Raw genomic sequence first — 14776 nt, forward strand, 5'->3', positions numbered from 1 at the left:
AGAAGAGTGCCAGTATTGAGGTACACAGAACTGAACCACCTCGAGGAGGCTATGTGTGAACCCTGCGAGCTTGCGTTTTGCCTTTGGTCTCTCCTCCGCTCTTCCGTAGGGTGCCATGTAAGAGTTCATGGGCAAGCGGAATAGGGGAAAGGAAAAGGATCGCACCGATTTGCTTGCTTTTCTTACTCCGGATGACGATGGTCCGTGATGAGGGACAAGAGGGGTGGGTATAAGATGCAAAGCACCTATGGTTATCTCGTCAGACCGTCGTCTCTTCCCTCTCGGCCTGCTCCCCACCCCACCCCTGCCTCCGCCGCTGCTGTTCTCCCCCCCCCTCCCCCTTTAAATGCGCACGCGGATGCCTTGTCTTCCCTCTCCTCATTTCTTTTCGCCCGTTAGTCGATGTACACAATGGGGTGCGCGGTTGCCGCATACCAGCGCCGCTAAAAGCAAAATCTTTGAAAGAGACTATCATGAGGGTGAGTGTCCCTTGGCTGGCATGAATCCCCTCTCCCTCCCTTGGAGAGGAGCGGGCGACAGGAAGGCGGTAGTCGCGCTTTCTGCTTTGAACGGCACGTTCATTGAAAAGGCTCCTGTGCCCTGGATTGCTCTTCTCGCTCTGCCCGCATGCAACCGCCTATGCTCGTGTACCCATCTCCTCTGCTAAAGGTGAAGGCATCATGATGGTACAGTTTTACAGCCAGCGACGACGCCCACATGTGCTGAGATGCGACGAGTGGTTTTTTTATGTTTCGGTCGTCTCCCAGCAATATTCTGCGTCAGAGCCGCTTTCTCTCTACCCTTTGCCACCCTCATCTCCTTGTGCGCTTTCCTTTTCATTTTCATCACGTATGCTTACCCCAGACACCATGCGACCCTACCTCTCATAATGGTGTTCGTTGCGTGTGGGTGTGGGTGTGTGGGGGGGGGGGGGCTCCTTGTTTTTTGTATCTACTGAGCTCTCCCTTCCTCATTCTTCATCCTCACACGCACTCACCCGAACACCGTCGCACGTTTTCCTTCACCTATCGCTCGCGCCGACTCACTTCGCCCTCACTAAGTCTCCATTGTACAGTTGCGCTGTGTTGACATCATCGGTAACGGCCACGTCGGCTCCCATGTCGGATACTCCTTCACCATTCAGGGGATTGCAGGTGGGATGTACTCGGAGGATGTGATTCAGGACATCGCTGAGAGCGCAGGCCATCGGTATCCAGGATGCCGTCATCTACATACCCCACCTCATCGTTCTTGTTACATGCAGTGTCACCGATCTCGCTAGTCGCAATGCAATCGTACTGTGCGCTGCGCCGCTGCCGCAGCCGAGCGAGACGCGCCTCGACACGTTATCACGCACGATAGAAGTAGTGGCTGGCGTTGTGACAAAATTCATGGAGCGCATCTTGTAAACCTTTACGAGTGTGCTCATCTGCATCTCGAACCCGGCGGACGTTGGTGGTAGCTTACGCTTAGCAGGGTCGTGTCAATAGCGCCGAAGCGCTTTATCTTCACCGGTACCTGCCTCAACTCGGTTGGCCTGCAGCCTCCTCTGGCCTGCGAGCTGAAGAACAACGTGTCGCCGGCACCCATGCAGCCTGCCGTGATGCTTGGCGAGCACGGTGACAGCAGCATCGCTGCATGGCCGAGCACCAAGATGGGCAGCAAGTTGCTGGACTAACCGTATCGCGAGAACCCGGGGCGCTACCCATGTTTTGGCCGCAAGGCGTTACAGGGTTAGGTACGCCGCCGTGCCTAACACGTGCCGATCGACAAGGGATCCACCGATTTCGATACTGACAGTACTGCCACCACTATCAAGACCCTCTTCTACAGCGAGTAGCGTTTCCTTCTGTGCTCCGTGCAGCAAGATGAAGAGCATGGCGAAAATGATGCGTTCGCGCCCGTGCCGGTGGTCACGAGTGCTGCTGAAGTAGAAGGCATGATAGAACTGGAGCTGACGGAGAAAAAGTCGCTTTCACCACTCCTGTGATGTCAGTCGCTTCGTTGAGAAGAAGGGTATACAGGCGCATCCTCTGCCAGCTGCGAGTGCTCCCGGTCGTCTGTCTGGGGTTGTGTCTCGCTGTCTCTCCCACCGCCTTCTCTCTACAGCCCCGCTTCTCACTACGGTCCAGTGAAGGCACGCATAAAACGACCGCACAATGGCGAAAAAAAAAAAGAAAAGAGCGCAGCACAGCGCGTGCAAACAAGACGAGGTGCACGCAGGGACGAGAGGACTCTCTTTTAAATGAAGATGTCCAAGACGAACACACCCACACACACATACAGGCGCATACACACGTGCATACTTCCGCTCCTTCGACAAGGTGCGAGAAAGAGTTACACCAAGGCCACGTGTGAATCCGCATATTCAGCTCAATCGATACAACTTCTGGGTCGGTGTGTGTGGGGGGAGGGGAGGGGGGAAGTCGGGCTGCTTACACCGAGGCCATGCCGGCTGGAATAAAGTGCGTCTCTTATACAAGAAAATGGATACACGTACATGCTGCGTTTGTGCACTGCGGAGAGTTTGGTGCCACCCGTGCTTCCAGCTTCCTGTCTCACGAGGCAGAGATGCGAAAGAGGTCGGGTCGGGTGGGGAGACACACTCTGAAGACACGGACAGTAGACATGACGAGAGGGAGAAGCGGAACCGTAAGGTCACTGGTAGCCCTTCTCAGAAAATGGAAACTACAAGTGACACTGACAGGTAGAGGAGAGATCTCGCTTCCACTGGACAAGGAAAACTCGATCGAACCCAGATCCCGCCGCACCCTTGTGTCCCGAGAGAAGTGCGTACAAGACAGGTAAAGAGGACAAGCGAAGGAACCGAAAAAATTTCCGCCGGCACTGGCGTGCTCTCGCTTGCTGGCTTAGGAAGGAAAGGAGGTAGGGAGGGAAGAGCGTACAAGAGCTAGTCTTCGGCACTCAGGGTCGAAGATATGCCTTCAACATGATATGTATTCTTTTCTGGACCACCTTTGCGGCTGTGGTCGTACGTGTGTCTGCGCTCGAGGGTCAGCATCATCAACTGCGTCGCCGAATCTCACATCCGTGTTGTTGTGGAGGTGTCTGTGTGTTTCTGTGCATGATTCTTTCATCTGCAGTGGGTATGAAGCGCCCCTCATAACGAATCTGAAGCAAAAAATGCAAAACTGTCATGGAGCTGGAACACTTTCCCTCTCTTGCTTTCTGGCACCTTGACGCATGGGAGAGATACACGCGTGTTGTGCAAAGCGGAGTCTGGGCATGTGTAGATGCTTATGAGTGTGGGTTTCCCCCTCCCCTCGCCAGCTTTTCGGAGGATCTTCCGAAGCGTCACGGTCGCTCCCACTACGCGCGCTTCAGTTACGCTCTCGCTACTCTGCGCGTGCACACTGCCGTTGTACCCTTTCTTTTGAAGCTCTCCCATCCTCCTTTTGTCTTCCTTTATCCTCCTGTTTTTCCCCACCCCCTCCGCCCATATCACCTACATCGGCGACTGCATCTGCGTCGGTGTGTGTGGGGGCACTTTGCTTGGATGTCGCTCGCGTATTTGCCTCTCGGTCTTCGCCGCCTTCTTTCCCTCCTCACACCTCGCTGATCTCTTCAAGCCCTGCGCACGTGCAGTGACAGTCGAGAAAGATAAGGAAGACAACACCTGATCACTTCTTGAGTGCTAGTCTGGCTTTCAGCAAGCATTCTTCCCCCTCCTCATCCTAGTCGTTCACTACTGTGATTCCGAAAGTTCGCACTGCCACCGTCACCATCAGCCGGAGCAGGCGTTGACATCCCCTCAGTGTTTGATCGCTCATAAGCCCTCCCCCCGTTGTTCCCTCGTTCAATTCGTCTCCTTGACAATCGCATGCATCCGCGAGACTTTTTCTCCGTTTCGTTCTCTTCCACTCGCTCTCTGCCTTGCTGCTCTGCAATTTTCCGCGTGTTGGTGCCGTGTGGAACGCGTTGCTGAAGAGCCTCGCTGTCTGAGTGAGCTATCGTGGACCTCCTTCCGTTCTGTTCTCACTCCACAGGTGTTCCTTTCTTCCACTCAACCTCTCATCCTCCCCAGTGACCCCCACGTTCGCTGGCCCTAGTACATGTCCTGCGCTCGTTCTAGAAGAGTCATCAAAGCAGCTCTTCTTGGGGTTTGGCTCTGTCCTCACGCTGTTGTCGTTGTTCCTCTCTTGTGCGTTTGTGTGCTTTTTTTTCTGCTGCTTTTCTCTCTTCTTGGGCTTCCCTTTAAGCGACATTCGGCGTGTGTGTGTGTGTGGGAGAGGGGAGGAGAGGCGGTGTTCGTATGTCTCCTCGTTTCGTTTTAGAGTTGATGCTTTAGAACATTATACTACTGCAGAAGCACCAACACACACGTGCACGTCACTCTCACTCTTACCCCCTCCCGGTGGCATGACGGTGTCCCTACATGACTTGATCAAAGAATGGGAGGTAGTGAACGAGGAGTTGTATAGGGCCTCCCAGGAGTCGCACAAGCGCTATCCGTTCCCGGGGAGCAGCTACAGCTGCTCAGATGACAGCGATCGCGTCGGGGAAGACCCCTCGTCCACCTCCCCTCTACCTTTCAGCACCACCACGTACGCACGCGTGTACAGCCTCCTCTCACGCATGCGCCACATTGCGGAGGATCCGTGTTACAACTCCTTCTATATTATACAGCATCTCCTGTGGGTGACCATCGTCGCGTGGGCAAATCAGATGGCAAGCATGTCCGATAATTTTATTCGACTCCCAATAGGAATGCGACAGTACCACGAGTCGTCATCACCGTGCACAACACGAAGCGGTGGCTCAAAGCACGGCGATAAAAACGACGACACAGCTAAGCCAGCGCCTTCGGCGTCCACTCCGCTTCAGCGCACATCGTTCCCATGTGCTCTGCTCCAGCCGTTAGAGTTTTGGGACCCTAGTGTGCTGGGGGAGATGACAGACACGTCATGTTGCAAACCGGACAGCCTACACGACGCGTCTCTCCACCGCGCTCCAAACCTGCCCGAGGTGTGGAGCAACGCCGTGCAGCGCATCTTCGCACTGTGGTGTTCTACACCAACGGCTGGCTCCCGTTCAAAATCTGCACAAACATGCGACATGCAAAGTGCTCGCGGCACTGCAGCCCCAACGACATTACAGTACGCGCACATCTGGGTCATTGTAGCACAGCACTACCACCGCTTCAAATCACTGCTGTCTCTCTTCTTTCTCCGCTACGACGTGCTGCTCGAGGACGCAGAGGAGCAGCGACCGCAGGAGGGCGGCTACCGCAGCGGCCTTCCTGATGGGCAGGCGCAACGCGCTGAAACAAACGCACCGCTGCCGGCGTCGCTTTTGCTGCGTCGCCGAGGGGGAATTTCGCGTGGGTCATCTTTCAGCATCAGCCCTGGAGATGCGGCGAGTGCCACTGAGGTAGACAGCAGAAATAGCAGCACCAGCACTCCTGCAGCCCCGTCTGCCGATGACAAAGTCACACAACATGTCTACAAGCAAGCTCGCGTATCGTCGCGTCTGCCCTCCTCCTCCCTCAGCACTGCTAACCTTCTCGGCCATCTTATGCGAAGCATTGCAAACGAGAACCTTTCAAAGATCTACGAAGTGACTCGTGAAGCCATTCTCTCTCTCTTGCTACCGCGCGTCCACCGTGCTCGCCTGCGACACCAGAGCACGATACCTGCCAGTGGCTCGGGCTGCTCCTCGCAGCTGCCTCATTGCGCGCTGCCGCAAGATAACACCGCAATGGGTGAGGCAGATACAGCAAAGGAAGCGTCATCAGCATTAACAACAGCTCAACCGCCCGCTGGTGTGCCCAATTGGCACAGCGATGAACATGACGAAGACCATGAGGACGACGATCTCGTCGTCTGGTCATCGCCGCCCTCACCACTACTCGCCTACACAGCCGCGTCTTTTGGCCACGACAACGGCGATGCGCCTGCGCCAGCTCAGAGGGCAGGCGCATCTGCTACAACATCTCGGGAAGGAAAACGAGTGCAGCACGAGGAGTACGTTATTCGCAGTATATTTAAGCTTCTTCTCATGATAGAAGACTGTCGTGTGCACGCACTCCAGCGCTGGCTTGTCGAGAGTAGCAAGCGTGTTGCCTTCTTCTATGGTTCGCAGCTTGCCATGAACCTTTTCGACGATGCCACGCCGCAGCCAGCGGCGTTTGCCCACGACCCCTCGCCCTGTGATCCCTCCGTCACGACCATCACCACAACGCGCACCCTCGCAGATGCGAATCGGGTACTTCGCGAAACTCTGCAAGCGTACGTGCGTCTTCGTGCTAAGTTGCTCTTCCTGAATGCCGGTACGACGCACTTTCTAGACGCCCTGACCCCATGGGGGCGGACGCGCATGCTGGAGAGCCTGAACGCTTTCCTCTGCGGCTTCTGCGGAGTTATCCTGCCTTCGGATGGCAAAGCGCCCAACAAGACCACCGCTCTACCGTCCAATCAGCAACCGAACCAAGCAGCGGCGTCACCGGTGAGCGGCTGCAATGAGTCGGTTCCCTTCACCCCGATGAACACTGCCGTCGCCGACTTTGCTCAGAAGTGGGGTGTGCCGCTTTGGGTCGCCATGTGCAGCGATGCACAACAGCGCATGGAGGCACTGAGGCATGTCAAGGAAGAGCGTTCCAATCGACCAAAGAACTCTATGGCACTAGCCGAGAGCGAGTACGGGCACGTTATGCAGCCCGCTAAATATCAGCAGCAGCAACGTGCGACAGAGGGATGGTCAGACAAGGAGATGGGGGAGAATGACCACTGGAGCGGCGGCCCTGACAACACGGGCACGTCATCGGCGCCTGTCACGTCCTCCCTCATCGCTGCCGCCGTTAGTGCCGGCGATGATAGTCATGCCGACAAGCCCGACACGCACGACCGTCACTCCGTCGCTTCTACCGAACTGGAGGATGCTGTGTCGCACACGACCAGTGTCGCCTGGCCACCGAGGTCGCCGACCGTTGCGAACGGTTGCAGGGACGGCAGCAGCGACAATGGCATGCACCGCCATGGCGGTGTCGAGGAGACGGGTCGAGCTTTAACTCGACGCCGTGGCAGAGGTCTGGATCTAAAACGTGTCCTGCACCAACAACAACAACGTCGCGCGCGCCTCGGTGACGTAAAGCTCCCACAGAGAGGGATAACGGCAAGTAGAAGTGGGGCCCCAGTCGCGAGCAGCGAGGATGGCGGCGAAGTAGTTGAGAGCCTCTACACAGGGGAGACGACATCGGCGGAGGAAGATGGCTCTTTGTTTGCCGCTGCTATGGGAACTGGAAATGATGGCAGCACCATAAGTCAACTACGCCACGACACCAGTGCGGCCGCAACAGGGGAGAGGCAACGCGGTGGTGGTCAAGATATTACCACAGCTGCCGGTTTCCCCATGAAGCGCTTTTCTCGCTCCGCAGAGCTACACCAGGTCGCCACCTTGCCAGATGAAGGGTTCCCGTGTCTTCTCTACCTGATGCCGCGCCGTAGCCGCTTCGTGATCCTAGACAAAGCAGCAGCAGCTGTACAGCAGCAGCTCTTCACGTGCTTTAGCGCCAACGTCCAAGCCTACCTTACTGACTACCTGGCGGAGTGCGAAACCGCAGCGGCAGCGGCGGCGGCAGATCAGCGCGCAGCATTGGCCTCGCAGAAAAAGAAGAGAGAGAGGGCAGCTCACGTGACGACCATGGGAGGGATTGCGAGCTGCACCAACGCTGCCGCTGCCACCCCCGTCGACATTGTAAGACCATTTCCCCACCCCGTTCTTGCTCGTATGACTTTCCTTTTGGAGATGACATACGCTGCACTGCATGGCCGCGACGGCGCTACGAGCGATAGTCGCGATGACCACACCGAGGGTAATAACGGTAGCGGGGATGGTGGTAGTCGACCCCCGCTGATGGAGACAGGCCTCACCGCCACCGGGCAGGAGCTCGGCGCCGCCTTTCTCGAACAGTGCAACGGTGAGTTTGACAGTGTGGTGTCCACAACACTTTCCGCGCCAAAGTCACCGGCCTTGCTGACCATTGCCGCCGTCCGAAAGGGCTTCCAATGCTTTCTCACCTCCCTAGAAAAACGTGCCTCGTTGACACTGGCGCAGGCGCTGTGTGGCCTTGTGCAGCAGGGTGCGACCCAGCAGCCGCCCGCAGCCCAGCTGGATGCGGTGGACACCATTCTAAATATGGCCTCACTGCTCAACTCTAAGGACATGTTTGTAATGCTGCTAAAGGGCTACCTCGCACCCCAGATGATGATGTGCCGATCGAAGTCCGAGCTTGTGGTGGAGCTGCAAGTAGTGGACCGTATGGCCTACCGCCTTGGCGCGGCAGTGGCAGCGCCGTGCCTTACACTGCTGAGGGACCTGCAGCTGGCCATCTCCGATCCCCGCATTACGATAAAACCGCCGCCTCCCTCTGGCGCACGCGCAGGCCTTGCGAAGGGGTGGAAGCTGAATGTTGCATACGAGAGTCTAAGCGGAGGGAACAGGAAGGGTGACGGCGACGAGTATAGAAGCGCGAGTAGCGGAGGTGTGACCGAAGAATATGCACAGCGCGCAGCAAGGCGAGACTCAGAGACGCTGGACGCCGTTCATCCCTCACTCCATTGCACCTTGGGCCTTATCCACCACGTTCGCGTCCTTTGTCGAGCCTGGTGGCAGCCGCACACAGCCGTGCTGCTGACTTCCCGGCGGCTGCGTCAGCTGTGGGAGCGGCATCAGCTCCTAGACGAGCGCGTTGTCGACTCGGTACTGAGCGTCGAGTGGAAGTACGACGGGCACTCTGAACCATTTCGTGGCTACGGACAACTAGTCAGACTGAGGGAAGGCGAAGACAACAGTCATCTGCGGCCTCCGTCTCTCAGTGATGGTGGAAGCGCGAAGAGCATGTGGGGCAGTCTGAGTAGTGACCTCGAGGGAGATCATTCTCGATGCGGCAATGGAGGCCAGAACTCCGGATCCCTCACTGCAGGGACGCAGCTGCGCACTGTGACGGCAGCCGCGGTCGTGCGAGGCTTCTCCTCAGCTCTGGGCAATGCGGTGCGTCGCACAGGTCGTCAGGCTGGTGACTTTGGCTATCATGATTCCGATAACGAATCAGAGGACTACAGGGAGGCCTATGGTGGGCTGCTGACGCTGAGCACGCTGCAGCAGTACCGCAATGCGTACGCGCCGTCAAGCTCGTCGTACAGAGGCAGTAACCTCTCGTCTATTGGCAGCCCCGGTGCAGGCGGCGAGCACTGGGGGGCTTCTGATGGAAGGCAAAGCACCACTGCCGACGACCGCGCCTCAACCACTGTACCGGCGGACGGGCAGTTGGTGCGGCGGCGACTGTATTGGCCACTGGGAGATGGCCAGTTGGTCTTCTACCTCTTCTCCAAGGGAGCAGCAAGTGCTGGTCATAGCGTCTCCCAGGCCGTGCAGATCCTCGGACCACCGCTTACGTATCTCATATGTCAGCTGCTGGACCGCGCAAGTGAGCAGCCGTACACCTTCAGCGCGCTGCACGGGGCGTTTCCAGTGCAGGTACCAAAGCCGCTGCTCGCCCATATCCTGCACGAGCTTGTCAAGGCTAATGTCGTCGTGCGCAGCGTGGCTGCCGGTACTCGGCAGCTAACGTATCTTCTTTGTGACGACACGCGCAAGGTTCGTCAGCGCAAGGTCATCGTTGACGTACGCGCCGCAACACAGCAACAGTGGGTGACGCAGATGATGACTATGACGGGCGCAGACGCCGCTGGCGAAGGTGAAGACGACAACTCTGAGAGAGGCAGCGCTCGTGACTCTGCATTCCTGGCGAGCCCAAAGGAAGTCACCACTGCCTTTTCCAAGCTATCACCGAAACCGGCACCGCAGGTGCACCTCAACGCATCCGCCGAGGCAGAAGCTGCACCGAACGCCGCAGTCGACAATCTGTCATCGCTGACCTACTCGGTAGACTGCACACACAAAATAAAGGTGTGTATTGTGCGCATCATGAAGGTAGAGCGCGTTCTCTCGCATTGCGAGCTGGTGGAGCACGTCGCGCTCGCACTGAAGGGCCAGTTGGTGGTCACCCCCAGCCAGCTCAAGCGCTGTGTCACGCAGCTCATCGAGAGGGAGTTTCTCCAGCGGGGGGAGCAAGGGGAATACATATTCGTATCGTAACTGGTGTGTGGTTCGCCGGCGTGTATGATTGGGTCCGCATCGGAGCACAACGGAGCCAGTGAAGGAGAAACAAAAAGCATATTTTCGGGCACATACGCGCTTATTCATTTATGCAGGCCTACTCGTAGCGCGAAACATATCCTTGTTTGCCAGCGAGGCGGGGAGGGTAGTCGAACGAGAGGGGGAGCACCCAGGCGCATACTTGACGTGCCGCAGTATAACAAACATATCAACGAGAACCCTTAAGTTGCATACACGACAGGGCCCCACGTTCACCTAATCCTGCTGCAGCAATGAGGCCCTGTCGCCTCACTGCACAGCGCGCGTGCTGGCACAAGTGGCAAATGTGTAGCCTAGCCGCACTTCTATCCACTTGTCAGTGTTGCGTTGTCCGGCATCCCACTATCTCCACGCCTCCCTCATACATCCACATACACTCCGCTCCTCGTGCCGTGCTACGCTTCCCCGTGCCTCTCTGCCGTAAACATCTCACGATCCTCAACGTTCAGAGCACGAGCGCACACACAACTAGAAAGGCCACAATAACAACAACAGCCGCAGCAGAGACGAATCCATAGATTGCATCGGTATTTTCTCCTATTGTGCTCCCGCTTGACTTCGCACATACACTGAGCCTACTGCAATACGCTTTCTCACGCACATCATGCCCCCGACGCCGCTGAATAGCTATGTGGACGAGCTGTCTCGGTACACGGAAGCCTTCATGTCTGTAGCGGGCAAACCGCAGCAACTCATCATTGTCGGTGATCGTGTCTACTGGACGCAGGGCAAGCACCAGGAGCTGTTCTCGGCGCCAGTCGGTGTGGAAGCCGCCGAGGCTGTCCGTGTCATCGCCTCGGAGGAGCAGGAAGTCGCAAAAGAGAAGAAACTCACCAAAGAGGAGGAAATGCTTCGCGAGCGGACGCGCAGCCAGACGACGGGCATCAAGAATTTTCACGTTCGCCACAGTGATGGCGCCATCTTCTACACAAGCGGCGTCGACATGTATGTCTACTACCAGAACGGGCCACGTGCTGGCAAGGCCCCTCTGAAGCTGTTCGACTTCATGTCGGAGGACAACAAGGCGCACCTCAAGGCGATGGGCAACAAGCCCAACCTCTTTGTGCAGCCTATCGAGTCCTTTGATGAGTTGCATCCGAGCGACCACACCATCATGACGTTTGTCAACAACAACAATGTGTACAAGGCGACTCTGCACGAGAACCCCGAGTGCGAGGGGGTGCCACTGACCGTCTCTGTGGAGCAGATCACGCACATCGGCGACGACCTGCACCAAAGCGGCGTGGCGGATTACATTATCCAGGAAGAGTTCTTGCGGTATACGGGGCACTACGCGACGGACCGGTACGTTGTCTTCTCCTACATCGACTCCTCCCGCATGCGATCTGTCGCCCTCCTCAGCAGCCTGGGGGCTTCTGAGGTGCCAGCAGTGGAACCGGCGTCGCTGTCCTATGCGACAGAGATGGAGGAGATGCCGTACCCCCGCGTCGGTGACTCAAACGCACGCACAACACTCGTCGTGTACGACACCGCCACGAAGCAGATGCGCCTGCTCCCCGACGCTGCAATTCATAAAGTGGCACCGTGGACGGAGTATATTCTTCGCTTCGGCTTCAAAGATGCAGACACGCTCTACGTATCGGTCCTGAGTCGCGCGCAAGAGGACTACGCGGTGATGAGCTGCCTGATCGCATCGCTACCCGTCATCTCCAAAGAGGAAGACCTGCAGGCTCTCTACAGTGACAAGGACGGCAAAACCACGGAAAAAATTATTTGTGATGCCGTCATGCCGGAGCTGCACGTGGAGTGGCAGCAGCACATTGGCTTTGCGTGGGTGGAGTGCCAGCCCGGGCCGCCAATACACTACGGCAAGGCGTACGACGTGCTTTGTCGCCACGCAGCAGAGACAGAGACGGCGCACTATCACCTCTACGCTCGTCCCACCGGCGCCTGCGATCCAGAGGCATGGAAACCGCTGACGGCGGGAGCGTGGAACGTGTGCCCAGGTCTGCAGCATGTGTCTGAGGACCGCGTGTACTTTCTGGCTAACGCTGAAGGGCGCCTGAAGCGCACGCTCTACTCCGTGCCGCTGTCGCTGAAAAAAGCGCCGCACAACGCCGACGCACTGACGCGCCTCACCCCGCTGGACGAGCACGTCTACAGCTACTGTGTCAAGGGTGATCATCTCTACTATGTCTCTAGCACCGCAGCTACACCAGCGAAGCTCTACGCGAGCTGCGTCTCATCACCGCAAAAGAGAACGCAAGTAACCGCTCCGTCGCGGATTGCCACAGCGCCCGGAGTCGATCCCGCAGTAACAGCGGATTTGACCCAGAACTTTGCAGGCCTGCCTGTCGTGACTCCAAAAATTGTGACCGTGACGAGCCGTCGTGGGGTACCACTGAGTGCAGCGGTTTTTATCTCGCCCAGCGCCCCAACGGATGCACCAGGGCCACTTGCTCTGTTTGTCTACGGCGGACCACATGCGCAGCTTGTATTCGAGAACGACTACGAGACTCGTTGCAAGGCCACGGTGCAGGTGCTGCTGCAGCACGGCGTCTCCGTTGCCGTAGTGGACAACCAAATGAGTAACGCCAATGGGCTGCGCGACTTAAGCATCTGCAAGAGGAACTTGGGCAGCTTCGAGACAAACGACTACGTCGATGTGACGCAGTACCTTTGCAATGCACCGGCATCCGAGAGCGGTCTTCCCGCCAGCTTTCGCGTCGACGCGAAGCGTGTGGCAATCTTTGGCTGGTCCTACGGTGGCTATGCAACCCTGCTCGCCATGTGCCAGGCGGCCGATATCTTTCGGATAGGCTTCGCCGGTGCGCCAGTTGGCGACTGGAAGCTCTATGACACGGGCTACACAGAGCGCTACATGGGAACCCTCTACGAAGACGGCGACGCTGGCAGCGGCGCATCGCGAATGAGGAACGAGGCGTACATGACGTCGACCATCAGTCATTACGCCTGTGGCTTTCCCGATGAGTGCAACCGTCTCTACATTGCACACGGTCTTCTCGACGAGAACGTGCACTTTGGCAACAGCTGCCATGTGGTGAAGGCATTAATAGACAACTCCAAACCGTACAGCATGCTGATATACCCCGGAGAGCGCCACAGTCTGCGCCAGAACCACCAATCACGCCTGCACCACGACGCACTGCTCGTCAAGACACTAGAAGAGCAGCTCTAGCACAACGGCATATAGCCAGAAGCGAACGGAAGAAGAGGGAATCATATCCGTGTCAAGGTTGCCTCCTTCTTACTCCTCCACTCCTTCCCTTTACTGTGGCCGCTGTCTCCTTCGCCGATAGGTGTAGTCACGGCTTTTATTCGGCACACCGGCCTCTGCATCATTGGGCGTCTTTGTGTGGGCAGCGCATGTTTTGTACTTGTGCTTTGTCGGCTCCTGTCCCCCTCCCCCCTCTGCACCACCACCTGCTAGCAGCTGCTGTTGCTTTCTCCCTTGAGGGCCTACAGGCGCCCTGATGGGAAAGAGCACCCCAGCGCAGCATCCAGGGTTCAGTACCCCCCACCCACCCACCCTCGCAGTGTGGAGAAATCAGGAAGTCCCTATCCCTGCGCCAATGACGAACCACCTTTGGGTGGTAACAAGGTCAGGGATCTAAAATGTGAAGGGGGTCAGAGCGATGCATCACCATTGACGTTAGCAGTCCAGGTCCTGGGTGGCGCTGCATTGGAGAGACCTGCAACGGTGCACACAATTGTGCCATCCATAGGATGGGCAAAATGTCAGTGCGACTCGAGCGTATCTCACCCAGCCCTTGCTGGCTACTAGTGAGGAGCCTGCGCCACCCTGTGGCGTATACCCCAGGTGGTGACCGGCATGAAAGGTACGGCTGCGAGGCAACCTGTGGAGCGGGGGGTGTAGAGTATGAGGCTGAGGGGGGGTGCTGAGTTGGCACATGGCTGTAATGCGTATCTACAACTACTTTGCACCACACGGTGAGTGTCCTGTGGCAGCATCGGGCACAGAGTGAAGGTGGAGCCATATTTTATGGTAGAGAAGGGGCTCATTGGAAGACTAAAAAGAAGTTAGAAGCAATGCCCTGTAGCATGTGTCCAGTCGACGAGAGGAACACTTGACAAATGCCGCATCGTACGATTGGCCCTGCACTTCCTCTCCGTCATCCGTCATCCGTCATCCCTTCTCACACGAAGCCGGCAGCCACCAGGAGGCAACATCGAGCGAAAAAAGATGGGCCTTGGAGAAAAGCGATCACCGTATTGCGTCCTCCCCGCCTCGACCAGTAACTCCTCCGCCCGAATCGCTCCACCACCTCTCAACCAATTGTGGTAATCCCATTCTTGGGGGGTGCATTAAACCCGCACTTCGTTGCATCGCTCTCACAGCTACCTCGTCGGATCACTTCACTGTGGAGGCTGTCTTCGAAGTAACGCTTGTTGCCCCCTATCCCAGTTTGACACTGAACTCTTCCCCGGCTCTCCACTCTCTCCTGCCTCTTCCCCATCCAACATTGTCTGCCTTGACCATTTATGCGGCGGTTTGGGGTTGCGTTATAACCCCTCCCGCACCCTTTCCTCCACCTCGCCCTCCTCAGCATACCTTGTAGTGCTGTCCTCAGCAATGCAAGCCCGTCGCGTCGCCGAT

General features: G+C 57.2%; 2 protein-coding genes across 2 annotated transcripts, besides 1 other annotated feature; both read left to right on the forward strand.

The window, feature by feature from the left end:
• Positions 1-4380: 4380 nt before the first annotated feature.
• Positions 4381-10116, forward strand: LPMP_352470 (hypothetical protein; the record flags this gene model as incomplete). Its single annotated transcript, XM_010704882.1, has 1 exon — positions 4381-10116. One exon carries the CDS (start codon positions 4381-4383, stop codon positions 10114-10116), a length of 5736 nt encoding a protein of 1911 aa, XP_010703184.1.
• A 664-nt stretch (positions 10117-10780) lies between these two features.
• Positions 10781-13336, forward strand: LPMP_352480 (dipeptidyl-peptidase 8-like serine peptidase, putative; the record flags this gene model as incomplete). Its single annotated transcript, XM_010704883.1, has 1 exon — positions 10781-13336. The coding sequence occupies one exon, from the start codon at positions 10781-10783 to the stop codon at positions 13334-13336; it is 2556 nt and encodes an 851-aa protein (XP_010703185.1).
• Positions 13337-13626: 290 nt separating this feature from the next.
• Positions 13627-14177: a repeat region.
• The last annotated feature ends 599 nt before the right edge of the window (positions 14178-14776 follow it).

This window comes from Leishmania panamensis (assembly GCF_000755165.1).
Source record: "Leishmania panamensis strain MHOM/PA/94/PSC-1 chromosome 35 sequence".
Taxonomy (NCBI): Eukaryota; Euglenozoa; class Kinetoplastea; order Trypanosomatida; family Trypanosomatidae; genus Leishmania; species Leishmania panamensis.